This window comes from Perna viridis, chromosome 4 (genome assembly GCF_037379345.1).
Source record: "Perna viridis isolate PV_CMFRI_1.1 ecotype Kerala chromosome 4, ASM3737934v1, whole genome shotgun sequence".
NCBI classification, from domain to species: domain Eukaryota; kingdom Metazoa; phylum Mollusca; class Bivalvia; order Mytilida; family Mytilidae; genus Perna; species Perna viridis.
In genome coordinates, this window is record NC_142448.1 from 51,270,641 (window position 1) to 51,290,782 (window position 20,142).

Consider the following 20,142-nt stretch of genomic DNA (forward strand, 5'->3'; position numbering starts at 1 on the left):
AAACGGACCATGTTTCGTACTAGATCGACCCACGAAACGAGATTAATATTTTTATGCTTAGGTAACTTTTTAAAGCAAAATTGATCAGCATTAAACTAAGAGAAGGAACCACACAAATTACATGGGCAAGCGGCATGCCATAGATCCCGAACTCCTAGTAACTGTTTCAATCAATATTTAAAAAAAATGTATGAAACGTTTTGATGTTTTTTTGTTTGTTTGTTTGTTTTTTTTTTTTTTTTTTTTTTGCCTGTAACAAATGTTGAAAATATATAATATATCACAAAAGTACAAAACATACAAAGAAGAGCAATGTGTATAACGTATTGTTGAAAAGCAAGCAATTACATGTGTGTGTAACATACGAAGGTCTATTAACTCAATTTGATTTCATTTACAATATGTATACGCAAAACGCTAAAAATGTAATACTGTTGTTATTATGTTCTATTTTGACTCATTTTGTTTGCGAGATCCTGCAGTGAACAACGCTGCTGTTTTGGTTCACAATATCTAGTCCATTACATTTTAACCAATCATTTCGTTTTTCTAAGCCCCATCCAATGCCATGGCCAACTGCTGGTTCTTGTAACAAGCTACATGGGAGGCACATCATAGTACTAACCGATAAAAGCATGGCTACATCCTGGTTCCCGATATTCTGTCTGGGATCAGAATGAACTGGAGGGTCCATTGATGTTAAGATGCAGCCTTCTTGCATCAAAGTTTTGATTTCGTTGATATTTGTTTCTGGATCCGGTAAATCATGAAGTACATCAACTAGCATCACCCAATTAAATTTGGCCTTCCATTTTTCTCTTCCTGCTGTTATTGTCTTTTCATTCACACGTATAAACTCGACGTTAGTGATTTTCTTAGTTTCTTTAATTTTGTTAGCTTCTCTGATGGCTTCCTCGTTAATATCTACAGCGTACACCTTTGCTTTAGGGAATGATTCTGCGATACGAAATGACAATCTCCCGTACCGCATCCGAAATCCAATATATTTGTAACATGATCTAAAAAGTAGATAGATATTGTTGTGAACATTGTTTTCGTAAACGACAAATTTAAGGCGGAAATGTGCAATTCTTTCAATTTAAAGATATTTTGTTGACTTTCCTGTTTTTGTGTAAATAAATATTTGATGGTAGTAAGAAACAAAACTTATTTTTTTGGCTTACAAGATTTGCTGGATTACAGATTTTTGACAAATACTTTCAATAACGTTGATCCTTCTTTTATCAAGAAGATTTATACAGCTATCCATATTTCCAAATGTGAAGGCATGACTGCAGAGGACCTAATTGAAAGGGCTGGAGGTAGACAATCCAGAATGATGGGGAAAGAAGGAATTGTATGGGTTTCAAAGCACATGTAGATGTAGTACTACAGCCACCATGGAAAACATGTTTTACCATAACGTAGACATTTTTAAATAAAAAAAAACGTAGGTATTAAGTTAAAATTAAAAGTGCTCTTATTGCACGTTTGTGATTACATGTAACAATAACTGAAACCTTGTGACAATTTCCAGCTATGTAATACCTTTGGGGTAGGTTATTTTTTATTACCCTCGCAGACAAAGTTTGATGTATAGCGTATATAAAGTAATCACCCTGTCTGTCTGTTTGTCCGTCCGTCTGTCTAGAATTATTGTAAGCCCAACTCATCCAAATACGCTAAAGGAAGTTTGATGTAGTTCTTAGGAAGATTAGACATCATGTGTAGATGTACATGAAAGGACGTAATTACTGGATACAGGAGACAAAACTTAAACGTTATATACTTATCTACATTTGAAGCAGGGTATGTTCTCTGTGTGCAGGGTATGTTCTCTGTGTGCAGGGTATGTTCCCTGTGTGCAGGGTATGTTCTCTGTGTGCAGGGTATTTCTAGTTTATTTTATTATTTTATGTACATGTTGTTTTCATCAGGAGACGGAGTATAACAGTTGAAAGGGTGATGTTTTTCCTGAATTTTAGATTTAATTATACTAATTTTTTTCTTGCCTTTACGTAAAATTGCTTTATTTCAAGCATAATAACTACTTTCTCCAATTCAAAGCCAATTATTTAAAAAAATGCACGTGACTTTATAATCATCGGTCTGTGATTAAAGGAGAAAGGGCAATAAAGGGTTTAATTAACCTTACATACAACTGAAATTGAATAATAAAGTGTTGAATGATTTAACTGTGAATTTTGAGACCTTAATCCATAATAAATGAGAAATCAAAAGGACTTCTTGGAGATCTTACATTGACATGGCAGAACAAATTGCTTGAATGTAACCAAATTGAATATTGAGATATTCTTTAAAATTTTGTATTTTTTGTAATTTTTTTGCTCATTTTTTCTGGTCATATTTCTTGGCAAGGAAATGGTTTCCACATCCAATAAACATACTTTATCATATGTGAACATATAAAGTTGTATCTTTGGTGTGGACATAGTTTTCTGGATTAATTTTATCCGAAAAACAACAGAATTTAAGATTTTCAGCATTTTTTGTTAATTGCCGTAAAATTGTGGCATCAATATGACGTCATCATAATGAACTTATGTCACAAAATATTTTTTGCATTATACTTTCATATTTTACCATGTTATGAACTACTTTCACAACAAACTTGACAATTGAGTAAATATTCATAGCTAAATGCTTCCTGACCTTTCTGCCAGAGTTTTCTAGCCATTTTTCATTTCCGAGTTTTACACAGATTTCATGGGAGAAACAGATTATCATCCAATGCTCTCGGGGATTACAAGATTTTTTCACTCCTGACAATCAAATAGTAGATTTAACTATCGCGTGTAGAGACATCTTGTTATCCTCTGAAGACTGAAGGTGAATAATATTATATGTAATTTCTCAATATGAATGTGGAAAACGTTAAACTTCGTACATGTACTGAACTAAATTTGCAAGCCTAATGACCTCTTAAAGATTGATTATGTATCATAAGTGATTTCCTATATGAAGCCAGAGAGAACGAAGTTACTTTCTTTATCATAGATATATTTCCCTTTACTTCGAAGTATAACAGCGTTTTGTATCTTGATTCTCAGTCTTGTCATTGCAATTAATTACAAACTAACATTCCTAAATATGGGTGATATGTTTTATATCTAACACGTGTCTCTCTGGTTTTTGTACTTGCCTAGAAACAGAAAGTAAAGAAATACCTTGAAATTCAAAATAAAATGACAGGAAAACAAACAAATAATTTAAAAAAAAAATAATTTACTGCTATTGTTTATCTGCCCTAATTGTATGCCTCACCTTTTTCCATGAGCCCAACAGGAAACAGTTCCTCATCTATCCATTTTTGATCACGCAAAGTTCTTTCGTGGGAAATCAACTTTAATATTTCCAGTTTGTTGCCGACATCAAAACCTGAAAATATTTCATTACAATAAACAACTCACCATATATATAGTCAAATAGAAATATAAAGACATAAAGAAATAAAAGGATGAGAACCCCGCACTTTTTCTGTATCGTAGAATGGATAGGTAATCACAAAAAAAACAAAAACAAAAACATAAAATCAAAAACAAAAAAAAACAAAATAAAAACAAAAAGACCAACTATGTAGTGTTTGGTATTAAATTAGCCAGTATTAGATTTAAAAACAAAAAATTTTTTTTTTTTTTTTGTTTTGTATTAAAAACCAAATATTACATAAAGACAAAAAAAAATCGAGGCATAAATAAATACACGAAGGAACAATATGTTCCTCACTTTCGGTACAAAAATTAAATCAAAATTATTAACAGCCGTTTTACGAGGTGTTATTTTATTGAACTCATGACTGAAAAGATGAAGTGACGTATTTTTTAGACAGTACAAAAATACTTCACACATATTTAAATATGTGATATCATGGGAATATGTTTGGTGTATATCCCAAATAGACAACAACCTTACCGGAATGAAATGGCAGTCCAAGGCCACTCATTGGCCTTCAATAAACAACAGGTATTCTCATACCACAAAGCAGACAATAGCCGACAATCAAACATCATTAAAACTAGTAGTTTGTATAAAAGTATTTGGACAGGAGGGCCAAACATCGACGGGAAAAGTCGTACATTTTGACAAACAGAACTTTCACTCGTCTGTTGTTCACATATAAGTCAAGTCCAGGGTAGACGAAAGAGGAAAGGAAAACCATGACACGTTGAACAAATCAGTTTCATGGCGCAGACGGATACACCATAACGATCCACAAGTTCATGATGACGACCATAAAACTTTTGTAGTGATGACTTCAATCTTGTAGAAATATAACCCTGCTCCCGAAGCCTAATTGGTAGAATTCTAGCGCGATACAAAATACAAAAAGTCTGCATAGTCTCGGCAAGCTCTGGTATAACGTATGAGTTGTGATATGAACACTCCATGCCACAGATGAAAGGGAAGTTGACAATTCTGAATGAAAAGTCATCACGTTTGTCGTAAAGTTTGGTCAATAGTTTTCCTTTACCATCGATTTCTAAGTGTAGGTCAAGATATGAGGCTGACTTCACAGTGTCTGTAGTATCCTTTAACTCAAGTTCTTTTGGGTAGATGCAATGTATGAAATCCCCGAAATTAGGATTGTTTCAAGATAATACGTCATCTATATAGCGAAAACTGAGATTAAAGGATCTAGCCAAACGATATTCTTTATGATCAGATCAGCTATAAAGTCAGCCTCATAAGAGTGACGAGATAGGTCAGCAAGTAAAGGAGCACAATTTGTTCCCATTGGAATGGCGACCATTTGTTGAAAAACACGTCCACCACACTGGACAAATATGTTGTCGATTAAAAATTCCAGCATTTTGTAAACATCTTTTTCTGTATATTTGGAAGATGCTTTGGAATTATTTTTTACAAAGTATGAGGAATCTCCACAAACTATATATTTGTATCTAGGTACACTATCTTTTTTGGATGAAATATGTTTTAAGTCAGGATTTTAACTGAGTATGTGGAATAAAAATATATACAGTGTAGAAAAATCGTAGGTTTTAATGCTATTATATTCTGATAATAGTCTTGAACTGATTGTCTCCAAAAAATCTTTCGAATTTTTCATGATCCACATTGAATTAATATCACTACGGGAGTAACAAGTGCTGTGGTAGGACTGCAAACCCTCTTTGACAGCTGTTAGTATAGAAGTTATGTTTTGAAAGAGGTTTGGTGGTACATTTTGCAGATCCAGCTATGTAACGTTGTTTGTGTAGATTCTTGTGGAGTTTAGGAATCCAGTACATAGACGGTAAATCACGGTCATCGTCCTTGGTAGAGAGACCAAGAAAGGATAGCACAGATTTATGGTTTACCACAATTTCTTCTTCGGAAAGTATGTTAGCAGTATAGGTGTTATCACTGCTTTTATTTTCTACGTCTAACTCTGATAATAAACTTTGGATATAAAACGTTTTGCAGACAAAAACAATGTTGTTTTGGGCTTTGTCTGTTGATACGACAACATATTTGTCATGTATTGTAGACAATGTTTTTGCTACACCAGGGTCTTTGAAAACTGATGTAGCGTTGGCAATCATTGACCTACTTAAAACTTTCACTAGTTTCAAAATTAAGGACCTCACGGCCTTCAACCACTCTGACAGAAAATCAATGTCTTCTTGTTCTCGTTTTATCCATTTTCTTGCGTAGTCCTCCACGGCATCGATAAGAACTTTAAAGTTATAATTCCAATTTATGGGGCGAAATTTGTTCAACTCGCTGCAGCCAGCCCTCTCAGAAAATGGAAGAATCTTGAAAAGTCGAGGAAATAAAGTGAATGATTTTATATGATCTGATTTTCAACCGACGTTTGTATTTAATAGTGTCCAGGAGTTTCCAAAGGCCTGTCTGCCAGGGTTAGTGAGAGACAAAGCGTATGTGTGCAATTCTGCTCGGAGCTTGCTATCTCCCATCCAGTCATTTTGGCATATTTACCCCCCCCCAAAAAAAAAAAAAAAAGAAAAAAAAAAGAAGAAGCTGGAGTATATAAACATAACCAAAACAAACAAACAAACAAACACAAAATAAACACAAAATAATACACTATAAAATGGTACCCAAAATGAAATAGCTGTGGATAGACATTAGGCACACATTATATTTATGAGTACCTCAGCGGAGAGTTTCTAGAGAATCAAGAGATATATATAGAAAAAAGGTCTGACAAATTCCCAACGATGTTAGAACTGTCAAATTTGCGATGCAAATTTTTGGTCGCTTCCTCCACGGGACTCGAACTTGTACCGCTGTGACATCTATGGCAAAACCGCCTGCACAAAGTCCAGCGCCCTAGACCACTTGGCTATATTAAAGTATAGCTTTCGCTGGCCTCCTCGTACGATTAATCTAGGGCTGTAACTTAGTACACGATGTATGATAGTACGGGGCAGTTCATTTAGATGTTATTATGTTAGAGCTGTCAAATTTGCGATGCAAAGTTTTATTCGTTCCCTCCGCATCGCAAATTTGACAGTTCTAATCTCGTAGGGAATTTTTCAGACCTTTCTATACGTTTACATATCTTCCCTGTACCAATTTGATCCGATGGAGCAGTGTAGCGAATAGTCGTATAATATTGATTTGTTGTGACATGCATCATTAATTTGATCCTCTATCCTACATAATAACATCTAAATGAACTGTCCCGTACTACCATACATCGTGTACTAAGTTACAGCCCTAGATTAATCCTACGAGGAGGAATGACCTGGCCAGCGAAAGCTATATCTTAATATAGCCTAGCTGGCCGAGTGGTCTAGGGTGCTGGACTTTGTGCAGACGGTTTTGCCATAGATGTCACAGCGGTACAAGTTCGAGTCCCGTGGAGTTAACGACCAAAAATTTGCATCGCAAATTTGACAGTTCTAACATCGGGAATATTTCAGACCTTTCTATACGTTTACATATCTTCCCTGTATCAATTTGATCCGATGGAGCATTGTAGCGAATAGTCGTCACGTTCTGAGACGTTGTATATATGTATATATATATATATATGTGTGTGTGTGTGTGAGTGTGTACCGTCCCTGAATGTCCTTTATCTTGGATTATATCATTTTGATTACTGTTTAAATCCTGATTCCCTTTATATCCCTTTTGCAATGAGGCATTTTCTTATAAGATATTATTTACCAGATGTATATAAATGAGTGATCGGGACTATCGTATTTTGACATTATGCTTGTCGTTATTTAAACCATTTTACTTGCAGTTTGCATAATCAAATTTTGTGGTGAAAATGCATACGTAAATTAAGATTTCCATAAATGCATGCAATGAGAGTTCTTCATATTAATACAATGTTACATGTACCATTTGGGCTGTCATCACGGAAGCATCTGACACAATCTCGGTAGTTTACAGCAAAGCAAGGAATATAACAACCGATGTAACTAGCGTCGGTGAAAGGTTTACAGTCCTCAGGTATATAAAACTTGTCATCATCTGACAGACACACAAGTTGGATTGCTACCATACAACCAAGCCATTCACGAACGTACCTTAAAAATAACTTATTACGATAGAATGTTATATAGGTGCATGTATATTGAAAACAAATATGGATTCAGGTGCCATAACTCCGATTTTATCTTCATAACGTTATAGAAAATTAAGGATTTCATAACAAAAGAGTTATGAAATATGTTTAATTCTGACGCTTTGTAATATAAAAAGCGTTACATTTGTTTCGGGAAGCACAAGGTTAAGATTCCATACTCACTGGTAATTACAACGATGTTAGACATTACGGTTTTACTTTATAAGAGATGACACAGATGAATAAAAAAAACTACTTGAAACTACTTCCAGTTACACAAAACACTAAAAGGTTTTAATAAAACTTACCCTAACACGAACATAATAATAATAATAATAACAAAAACTGAAATCAAAACCGCGGCATTTTTGAAATACTCCATAATCGATTGGTGGCATATCCGTTGAGAGAAATTACAATACCCGTTTTGGGACATTAATAAGGATAAGATAAAAAAAATGGTACATGAACTTATTGTTGGAGTTCACATAACAAGTCATTTAATGTTTGTTTGTGTGACGTATTGCATCCCATATCTTCAGTTTTTATGTGTAATCTATTTTACTATTTCATAAAAATCTAACACAATCAGGAATATTGTAAATTTCAGTGTGTTGGACTCTGACAAAAATGTCGCATATCATAATTGTATGTTGCTGGATTCCTAAAATGAACATATTTCAATATAGGTTGATGCCATACGGCGATGATAGGTTTTTGTTTTTTTAATAATATAATTGTCAGATGATAATCGCGTGAAAACCATATATAAACTGGAAGAAAATTTTCAATAGTCGTTTTTTCATATAAATGGAATGCAAGCCATTTTAGTAAGTTTTTCAAAGGACGTAACCCATCAGCACCAGACAACCTGGCTGGCAGGTCTCACTAGGGATAGGAAGAACAGTGAACATTTTTCTCTGCAACGTATACTAATAACACTTCGGTGAATAGCCAAATGGTTTGAAATTATTTTTTTTAAGTATTTACCGCAGCTATAACAAGTTAAATATTTGAAATTGAAGTCTACTGCTGTCTATTGCTCCGATCGAACAGTAAAACAGTCTGTCGGGTTGGAAGGTTACTCCCTTTTGCTCAAAATTTAAAACAAAAACGTAGTCAAAGTCGGGAATAAAAGTCTATTGTATGATAACCCTATGTTCCTATGTTTGTCTTTAATTAAGGAGGTAGACCAAGAGTAAGGGTTTAATTAAGGAGGTAGACCAAGAGTAAGGGGTACAACTTACAAAGCATTAGAATGTTTGTATACAGTATTTTACATTAATGTCATGCAAGCATCAAAGTTACTTGGACTGATTTCATTCAAATGAAAGGTTGATGAGCAGATCACTGATTTCAAGAGTTATGTCATTTACCTTAGGTCTACAGCCTATAAAACACATTCTCGGTATGATTAGAATCAAATACATAAAAAGATTGAGATCAAATTATTGTCTAAAAGACATAATTGTAACCAAACAAATGAAAACAGTAATCCAGCTCCAACGTCAAGAAGTTCTACCATGTGTGATACAAAGTATGAAACTTCGTTTTTTACAGAGTTTTAAAATGTATGGTATAATTGGAATATCCAGACTTTTGTGAATACCATCTCCAGTTTAAAGATACGAAAATACTAAACTGATATCATTATTGCATTAGAACTTTTATACATGTATTGAAAATTATTTTATATCGGTGAAAAATCTGATTTTCTAATTAACTACAAGGTAGTCACGTGTCATTCTTAATTGTACTGTGGAATCTCCACCAGTCAATGCCACGAAGAAAACCGGAACAGAAATCCGGTCATTATCAGAACATTTTGCGATAATGACCAGCTGATTTTAAGTTACGCCCCTTTAATAATACACAGTTGCGATTCAGACATGCATGTGACAAAGTCACACTTCTTTAAGTTTAATTCTATATATAATAATAGTTGTTGATAAACTGGTCAATATCGTGATATTTAGACTGGTCACAGGACAATGGTATTGGCTATGGTAGCGATAATGACCGAACCACAGTCTAAATATAATTACGATATTGAACAGTTTATTAACAACTATTATATAAATTCAGTAATTACTTTTTGTGCATTTTGTATACACAACAATGCAAGGATATTTTGATTCATTTAGTCATTGATCATTCATATATAAAAATCAAATGTAAAGAAATTCACATATATTTGTCCGACATTGGTATAAACATACATTATTAAAAATGATAGATGCAGGATCCCATAGGTATCCTCAACATGGAATTGTATAATAACCACGTATAGTCGAACTGAACTCCGATTTTTTTAAGTCTTTTAATGAATTACTTTAATTCCTAAATCATTCATAATGGAAGATACCTTCCTTGTAAACATTCAGTAATATTACATGTTTATGTATGTACATGTATCAATAAAAGTTATCCCTTTTAAATTATATATACTGTAAAACGCAAGGAAGCACTTAATATCAACAACTAAAGTTTAGTCCATATTTATAATGTATGGATTATATAATAAGTTCAAAGTTTATTTTTTTAAAGCGGTGACATATTTGTAATTATATATATTTTCATCAGAACAGCGTTTCAATCATGTTTGATATATGAAATATGGTGCAATAAGAAAGCTTAATTTTCACTTTCATATAAGATTTATCGGAGATGCTATTTCAACTGTCGATAGCGTTTCAAAAAATATCTTGAGTTCAATAAAAGTTTTTTTTTTCTGGTGTCCTAACTGTCTATCGTTATGGTGTATCCATCTGCACTTTGAAAACTGATTTGTTCATCGTGTTATAGTTTTCCTTACGTCTTTCGTTACCCCGGACTTGACTTGACTTTTTATGACAAACTAGGCGGGTGTATCTAGAAAATCAGAGGACGCTTACACTACCGGTTCACCTGCTCCATGCTCCCGGTTTTTAGTGGAGTTGCTCATTTGCTTTTATTACTTTTCATGTATTATTTATTTATTTTATGTTCTTTGTTGTGTATTCTGTTTTCCATGTCTGGTCTTTGTCCCTAATTATATTCTTTTGATTTCTGCTAGAACCTTGGTTTCCCTTGATTACTCTTACACATTTATTAAAGGAGTTTTCGACATAGAAATTGACAGCTGTCAACAGTACAAAATATATTACTACTGATTACGATGTAACACATCGATGTTATACTAACCTTTCCTTTAGTTTGCATGATGACGCCAGTTCTGTAGACGATACAGGATCTTTTAGTCTTTTTAATGCATCAAACAGTCCTACTTCATGGCCTATACCCATCTCTAACGCTATGAAGCCATTTGCGGCTATTGTTGCAATTTTTTTCCTATAATCTTCTGGATCCATCGATTAAATTGAAACTGAAATTATTATTTCATAAACATCAGATCTGTCTTTTATCAGATACATACCTGTGCATTAATTCTTTACTTCCGATACTTCTATAACCGTTCGTAATTAAACCACTGGGACGTCGAAAATTTATGCTGAATAGAAGTGTGTGGCTTTCTTGTTGTAGTCATCATTTTTCGTATTTACAAAGAAAAAAATGAAAGAGCAAAATTAAATGGTTTAACGAAACATCATTGTTCTATTATTGTTTTTTTTTTATTTTTATTTTTTTTTTATTTTTTTTTTTTTTATTATTTTTTTTTTTGTAGATTATCTTTTCTGATTTGTTCAATAGGTTTGTTGATTCTTTCGTGTTAAGAATACGATTGTAGCAAGAACGTGAATCTGACAGATGACTTTTCATAAGAATGTGACCATGTTGTGTGGAGATCACATCTCAGAGTAAAAAAAAACCCTCTTATTTCTAATATATAACATTTGATAATGGAATCCAACAATTATACGCAGTAAGCCATATTTGAATATATATTCTTACATGCATTATTTGATTATTAAGTGTCAGTATCTGTAAGAATCAGGCAGTAGGTGAAACTTGGTATGAAAAAAAACACCATTTTGAAAGTTTTATTTGACTATTTGCACCATCAGAATTAAGGAAACCAAACAAGACTTTCCATATCAAGCTGGACCATTGAGTTATAATTTCATTGAGATAACTCTGTCAAAAACCTCATTTTTCTAAGATCCTATTGAAAAATTCTGAGCAACTCCAGTGATGCAGAGATCAAATAATGGTCATTTCAAATAAAGAAAGCATCCTTGAGTGAAATTATATTGTCACATCGGTAGGGTTTTGACATGCATGTTTCTGATTTTTTATCATTTAGCCTGATTCTTACATACACTTACACTTAATCATATAAACTACCCTTTTTCTACACTAATTCCTAGCTGACTTGCACCCACTTTTTTGGGTCGAATTGTTCAATGTGTTAGTTCCCGTATAATAACTGTATTTTTTTTTATCAACTAAATGTAGAAATCAATAATACAGAAAAAGTTCATGAGCCAATGATTTATTCATTGTTTTCATTGGAAACATTAGTCCCATAAAATGTGTTGTGCACTGTATGTTCTTTGCACTTGAAGCTTAGTTCGTTGCCATGCAAATTATCATATTCACGTAAAAATAACTTTAGAGCACAATGAGATTCCCTTTAGGCCTCATTATTTGGGTATTTAAAAAAATTTGATTATGTAGTAGTATAGTCAAATAGGTCGCAAACACTGAATATATATTCCAGGAAGAAAAATATGCATTTATGTAACTTTTACAAAAACCTTTAACTTTTAACCTTTCTGCTATTTTTAAGATGTATTGTTTGGAACGGAAGTGGCGACACATCCGTTGATTTAAGATATTTTACACGAGTTGTAACTGACAACTATACACAAAATATATGAAACATGAGAGTCAATACGCATGTGGCCATTGTTAAATGAGTGAAAACTGCACACAATTTGGTATTTGTCAGCCTTTTCCTATTCTCAGCCAAGTTTGAAGGGCATATATGACGACGCACCTGATCTATATTTCTATTCTTAACGATGTATGGGTTCCTAATTTATTCTTTAATTTCTGTGTGTATCCTTTTAGCTTTTGCCTAGATGTGTGTGTTTTTTTTTTTCTGGATCAATGAGTTATGAATTTCTGTATGGGAGATAAGCATTTTACATGGTGAATATAGTGACATCATTTAAAGAATGATCAAGGGAACAAAATGTCAAGTTGTAATTAAAATGTTACACTCAAAGGATTAACAGTAGATCGGGACAATAGAGACAAACAACAAAACAACAAAGAGCACGAAATAACCAAAATACCACGTACAAAGAAACAGAAATGAATGAGCAATCAACACTCCACTACAAACTGAGAGCATTTACCAGGTACCATTTACCAAAAACCTTTCTAAAAGAAGCCTGGCACGGTACGGAAAGTCCACATACGTATGGAAAGTTATGGCATAATATTTCAGTTATGGAAAAACAATAGGCCAACAGATGAAAGGACGGTTCACGATTCGGAATGAGCTGTCATCGTGTTTGTCGTACAGTTGGTCATGAGCGAAGGCTGAGGTCAACATGTAAGAGAGCACAGTTTGTTTACATTGGAATGCCGACTGTCCTATGACAAAAATGCGTCCACCACACTCAATGAACAAATATAATTCCGATCCGATCAGAAACTCCATTAAACTGACAAAAACATCTTCGAAAAAAAAAAGACAAACAACACTTGCGAATTTTTCAGGATTCACATTGAATTGTGACCATTACGGATGAAACAAGTGTCGTGGTAAGATTGTAGATCTTCTCTGACAGCTGTATGTATGGAAATTAATAAGTTCCAAGCTGGGTAGTACAAGTTGTAGATGCAGCATTGAAGCGTTTTTTGTATGGATTCTTGTAAGTATTATAGATTATAATCATCGTCTATATTACGAAAACTAAGAAATTTATGGTTTTCAACTATCTAATCCTTGGAGAGTTTAGGTCTTATTACCGGTTACGTTATGATCTATAGAAACTGACGTAGTATTGCCAAATATTGACCTATACTATTTTCAAATCATATCCAGATGAATTATAATTGATAGTAAAAATAACGAATATTAAAAAAAATAACTATGCTAATTATATAACTTACATTCGTTTGCTGTGAAAATTGTTTCAGTAGTGATTACATTTTATTAACACATTTGACCTAGATTTATTACATAATTTGATAGGTCCAGTAACTTGAGACAGCAGATAAGATATCACAATTTACATCACTAAATTGTTGATGAACATTTTATCAAAAACGAAGTACAATGTTTCAATTCAGAGCTTATTTACAACATCATTCATATCATAAATTTGTTTAGTTCGTTTTTATTGTGTTCAATACGTTTTCATAGTAAACTATGTGTTTCGACTGTTACAAAATACTAGACATTTTAATATACTATCTGTACATTATAATCATTTGTATTGTATACATATTGTGCGGATATTTATTACCTAAATATACATGATTCATCAACAGAAACAAATCTCTGCTGTAAATGTATTAATAATTATTTTTGCATACACCAAAACACATAGTCTCTTATTTATGTTTTTTTTTATCTTGTTTGATATACTTAATCCTACAACAATTTACTGCTATCACGATTTTTCATTAAGTTTCGGTTATTTTTTGCCCATTTTTATTTTGTCCTAAAAGCGTTTACTGTGTACATTTCCTTTGATTTGCTATATATAGTGAAATATCTGTTGACTTGTTATGGTGTAAAAATCTCAGGCAGTTCCGATGAGGCCTGCTACATGATTTCAAATTAAAAGATTTTAATGATTGCGCATAAATCACTAATAATGAGCTGAAGTCTAGCTTTACGACAGAACTGTACTTAATTATTAGAAAAAAGGTGTATTTTAGGCATTTGACAGTTAGGCGTTTCTAATGTATCACTTATTAATATCGATATTTCATTTTGAATCATATAGTTATAAGATTCATATATTGAAAACCTGGCATATGCTTTGATCAGTGAAAATGAAACAAGGTGACACTGCTTCTTTCTACTCGATGTTTTATTTCATGCAGAAAAGCCTTCTGTCTTTTATTTTATTTTACTAAAGTTCTGCTGCACACATTCTATGCATATTCATAACAACTTAAACTTCTTTTTACTTTCAATGAACACAAACAATTAAATCAAGTATTCCTTACTATTCAACTATTACAGTAAAAAATGCGACAATTTACAAAAAAAAACATTGTGGGCGGTAGCAGGTGCCCCTCCCCCAATTTTTGTTTAAAAAAATAATAAAAAATAAAGTAAAAAAACGCCATATATTTTGATTGTTAAAAGAACTGCTTTCAGTATAATTGAATAACAGCGATTTATTTGATATATTGTTATTCCATCTGTGGCATGCAAACCGTAGCTGAGTCAGTGTATATTGGCAGATCGACAAGGATCAGGGTGATGGATTCCTCATTTTGAAGAAATATTTCAGCACAATTTAGACAAAAATATGTAAACAATAAAATCAACCCACAACATCCCCTTTAATTTTCATTCTTTTTTTAAAATTCGCCTTTGCAGTACATTACAACTTAACTTAATTAAAGGCATGTATCTTATCCGACTTGTCAGATGTAAGTTTGCTGTGGTCGGCGTTTATACTTGACGAATTACTTTATCAAACAAGGTAATCTATATATACAGTATATATTACGTAAACAACATTTTTGTCCTACATGATATTAACCTATATAATTATCATGCATGTGTAACATTTGTTAAAGAGGTATGCATTCACGTAGAATATCTACTTAACACGTCCTTATAAAGCTGGTGGTACAATTATTTTTATTTTTATAATAAAATAAGTATAATTTCCATGTAAATTGAAACATTTACAAACTTCAATCGCCCAACTCACCTTACAAATTATGTAAAAGTCAAACCTTGTGTACAAAACATGTATTTTGAAACATTTCATATATATGTTTAAGTCTATGCAATTTTTATTTCTTCTCATGCATTGTCATAGTAATATAAAATTTGCTAATTCATGAATGCTAACAAGCTTCTTTGTTTTCACGTGACGTAGAGGGCAAAGTTTAAATATCGATAAGTCTTTGAATGGGGGTACTAAACTCCCAACGCCTATAGCAACTGGGAAATGGGTAATGGCGAACGGGGAACATTAACTAGAGAATAGTATTACACGTGATCAGGCACAAATTGGTAAGTTTTAACACCAAAAATTAATTTATTTATAAATGTTTTAATATTGTGTTAATTGAAAAGTAAAGATTAATTAAATTTATTGGGTAAAGATCAATATGAATGGGGCATGGGCCAGGGCAGCAGAATATGGGTGAAGTGCAGAACGGTTGAAAGGGCCAAGGGAATTGGAGTTACATTTTGGAGGATAGGGCATTAGGCAGGGTAACGTGGTGTGAGTGCATAATGGGGATGGATCTAAGAATGAAATAAATCAGCATTTTCCCCATATACCATCACCGTTACACAAGTATTCCTGTATCAAATACTTAAAACCACTTACGTTATCAAATTAACCTCTTTATACCAATCCAATTGAATTTAAGTAATGAATCGCTTTTTATATCTTTTTTGGCTATTGAGTAATATTAATGTATTGTATAATGGCTCTTGCAGAGTAGGGAAACATATAAATGGACAGGTTAACTTAAAGTCGCTATTAGTTTGGTATTTTTTCATAAGCTTATTAAATCTATATTATGTTTGTGTAAAATCAAAAGGCAATATGTGTGTGTATGCTGCAAATCTCAGGATCTGACAAAAAATCATATTTATGTTTTGTACTTAAGTAAAGCTTAATATCTCTGGATATGTTATTTAACGTTGACCATTTGCCTCAATATCATCAAGTCTCATCACAGGTCATTATTTGTTATCATCTCCTCCTTAGTTTGAGGTCTTCGGCAATGTGTTGCATTCCAACTTGAATTTTTGTGATCATGTTTCAATGTCATTTCTGTATTCTTCAATCAAGACCGCTTTCCAGGCAATAGTTTTCCCTTTGATCTTAAAGGCAAATTTATCGGTTCTGAAGTAGATCATGTCATTTTAAAATTTCATGCTACGGATTTTTGTTTCGGTATTACGAATGCATATACATTTTTTCTAACTTGTTTTTACTAACTTGTTAAATGTTATCAAAAGTTATCATACGATTGCCTAATAGTTTGCAATTGAAGCTTACACAGGTAAATTTGCAACATATGATAATCATATGGTGCTCGACTCATATGATAATCATATGGCAATCATATGCGATTATCATATGTAAACCAAAACATTATTACCATATGGTGCTCGATTTACATGATAATCATATGATGCAAACCATATAATTCTTATGTGTGGTAAATTTGCCTGTGTAGTTGTTATGTTAACATATCAAAATATATCTTACTAAGATCTCGTTTTGTTCAAGAATGATGCCAACATTGAATCAGTTTATTGATTTCCCCTGTTTCTTTTTTTCTTTTTCCAACAAATGCAAACAAAAATATAAAAAAAATCAGAAATAAAGGGGTAAGACATCAGTTCTACGTAGATATTACTGTATTTATCATTTTGTTTTGGTTATACAATGGTTTGTTGATGTTCTGGTGCTTTAAACTTCAAAGTTAAATTTGTGAATTAATTGATTCCAGATTCGCTTAACAACATATACTATCAATTGTTATAAATCAGCATAAGGTTCCTCTCCATAAGGGTCAAAGCATGACTATAAAGTTCAAAATTAAAGAATATTTACTAGTGTTATATGTACAGTGTAGTAGCAGAAGCTGAATTTCATTAATATCATAATTGCTTTGCATTGTAAGCAAAGATTTGCACTCAATGGATTTAGAGAGTTCTTAAAGAATAATCAAGAGAACTAAAGTTCTAGCGCTAAACCTGATGAGTTATGAGTCTGAAAACAAGTTTACTATGTCTCTATTATGAATTTTAGTTTGTATTTTATAAATATTTTTGCAAATATCAATAAATCCCTGTTAACGGGTTATACATGTAATGTTAGATACTTTTTTGAAGAATACAGTTTCAACTGGGAAAGACGTTAATAGGACGTTACTGGCCAATTGTAAAATGTCTCATACGTCTGCAGCTAGCAATACATCCAAAATCACGATTGGTATACATGTGCACCTATATTCGTACTGCTAAATATTTTCCATAAATATGGGATGAGTTCAAGGGTTCGTTCTTGTCAAAACATGGTCTTTTTAAAACTTAAACGCTCGAGAGATACAGAACACAGAGAAAGACAGGAACAAAGCAAAGATTGTTACAAAAAATCGGTCCTTAGTTTTCAAAATTGTTACGAACTAATAAACAATTTAGTTATATGCAAACTTTAGGAGTTATGATCACACTTGCTTTTGAAATTTGGGACCAAGAGAGTCATTGAACAAGCTTTCATAAAGTGTAATTTCAAAACTCAATTTAATCTGTATTAAACTGTCTACAAAAATGCAATTGGTTGGTTACCTATGGACAATTTATACGTTGTTTGGTACAATAAAACTTAGTAGTTTTGTGTCATCATATCATATGTATATGATTTAATATAAAGATTTATTTTTATCGACAATGGATTGCTCCGAATCTTTTTTCTAAAAGTACAGAGTTATCTCCCTTTTTCAATGCTTTTTTTGTAATATAAGTCTCTTTAAGCGTTGTCGTTTACAAAAACAAAAACAAAAACAAAAAACAAACAAACAAACAAAACCTATATTCAACTTAGAGAAATGATGTATTTGTGATATGAAAAGGATGAAATGTATTTGAAAACAAAATTTGTCATGTGCCACCCACTGCCTGGTTTTTGCAAGGACAGGATGACAATCTTAAACATTGTTTTTGTTTTCCAAACAATAATTATAATAATTAAACAAAGGTAAAAATATATATTACACCCAGAAAATTATACTGGATGTATGAATTTCACAAAAAAGCCTACGTTTTTTTTTTGATGGATTAAAAGGATTATTGCCTTCTCTTTTTAGAAATAAGGACCTGAAGGGGGATTTTCATAAGAACGTTCAATGAATTTGTATAAATTACTTCTTTCTGATTTCTAATGACAGATTTTCGAGCCCAATGAAGAATTGTATTTATTTCATAGCTACCTGTCGGGTGTTTCCAGAAAGAAAAACAGAGGATGCTTACCTGGTCCATGCTCCCAGTTTTTAGTGGCGTCCGAGTTGCTCATTTACTTTTGTTACCCTGTATGTATTATTTTAGTAACTTCATGTTCTTTGTTGCGTATGTCTGTTTTCCATGTTCGGTCTTTGACCCTGGATTACATTCTTTTGGTTTCTTGATTTCTGCTAGAATCTTGGTTCCCTTGATTACTCTTTCTTCAAAACTGATATTCCACAAAGATCAATGTTTTATGAGAAGCACTAGATGTGGTGAACCAGGCGAAGCAAAAATATTGCGAAGTTACTGTCGTATTCATTATATTTGTGAAAACAATCCTTAGGTTGATCGGTGCACAAAGGTTATCAATGCAAAACATGCCTCTTTCTTTTTGGCATGCCTTCTTGCATCGTAATTTTCTGAAACAACATTGTATAATATCTGTGTACAGTGAACACCAACAGTAAGCAACATGCAACAGGGGTGTCATAGAAGAGTTGAGAGTGGATTATCCTGGGCCATCATTCCATGAAGGTTATTAGAAAATTATCGAACCAGTTAACACTATGCAATAGTTTAAAGCAATAATTAAGATCAAGAAGGGAAGTGTATTATATAACAAATGACGATACTATGGCAAACAAATCCCGTAAAGTTTGATACAACCGGAACCGGTCCTGAATTAGTACTAGAATTTTCGTTGAACATGGTGGGTAAAAACAGGATTTTAAGCACGTTTTCCAAATATTTTGAAGAAACTCCCATTCACATGAGTAAAGAAACAGATCGACTGGAAGAGGAACCCAATTCGTTCTAATGACAATCATGTTATAATGAAATCTTACACTGATTAGTTGGCTTCAATTTTTGTATCGAATTATCTAGTTGCCGTCAGCTTATTGCCGTCAGCTTGTTGTCGTCAGCTTATTGCCGTCAGCTGGTTGCCGTCAGTTTCTTACCAATATTAAACAAACTACTGTAAACTGATACTTTAATGCATGTACATTTGTACCACAGTAAAACTACAAATGAACACCAGCAAAGCTTCAAATACAAAATTCAAATGAAATTCTTTTAAAGAAGGTGTCAAGCGTTAAATCTTAACTTTCATTCATTCAATCATGGTACTCGTTGACTCACATTGACCCGCTTTACAAAATCCTGCCGCAAAAACCATCGAGTTTTGGGATTTACCATAGGATTTAAAAATTTTGGTTAATGGGTAATTTAAAATTTGGAAGTGCAAAATCACTTACTTACTAAGAATCCTCTTCAAAATCATTATAATTTTCAATCTCAATTAATTAGTTGGTTAGCTTTTTTATTGTTATGCAAATTGTCTTGACCGCAGTATTCATAAGGACATAATATGTGAATCGGCGTCGACAGGAAGATTAAAGAAATAAAACACGCAAACTCTATTTTAACAGTGTTTTACCACGGGCTGGCCATTAATGTCTTA

General features: G+C 32.7%; 2 protein-coding genes across 2 annotated transcripts; both read right to left on the reverse strand.

Moving 5' to 3' along the window:
- Positions 1-304: 304 nt before the first annotated feature.
- LOC148620454 (uncharacterized) lies at positions 305-13,706 on the reverse strand. Its single transcript, XM_088581352.1, has 6 exons — positions 13,631-13,706; positions 10,748-10,928; positions 7,339-7,526; positions 3,286-3,399; positions 2,674-2,844; positions 305-1,019 (listed from the first exon to the last, which is right to left on the reverse strand). The coding sequence occupies exons 2-5, from the start codon at positions 10,912-10,914 to the stop codon at positions 2,831-2,833; spliced, it is 483 nt and encodes a 160-aa protein (XP_088437478.1). The 5' UTR covers positions 10,915-10,928; positions 13,631-13,706; the 3' UTR covers positions 305-1,019; positions 2,674-2,830.
- On the reverse strand, positions 458-991 carry LOC148620455 (uncharacterized). Its single transcript, XM_088577104.1, has one exon. It carries the CDS (start codon positions 989-991, stop codon positions 458-460), a length of 534 nt encoding a protein of 177 aa, XP_088433230.1.
- Positions 13,707-20,142: the final 6,436 nt, after the last annotated feature.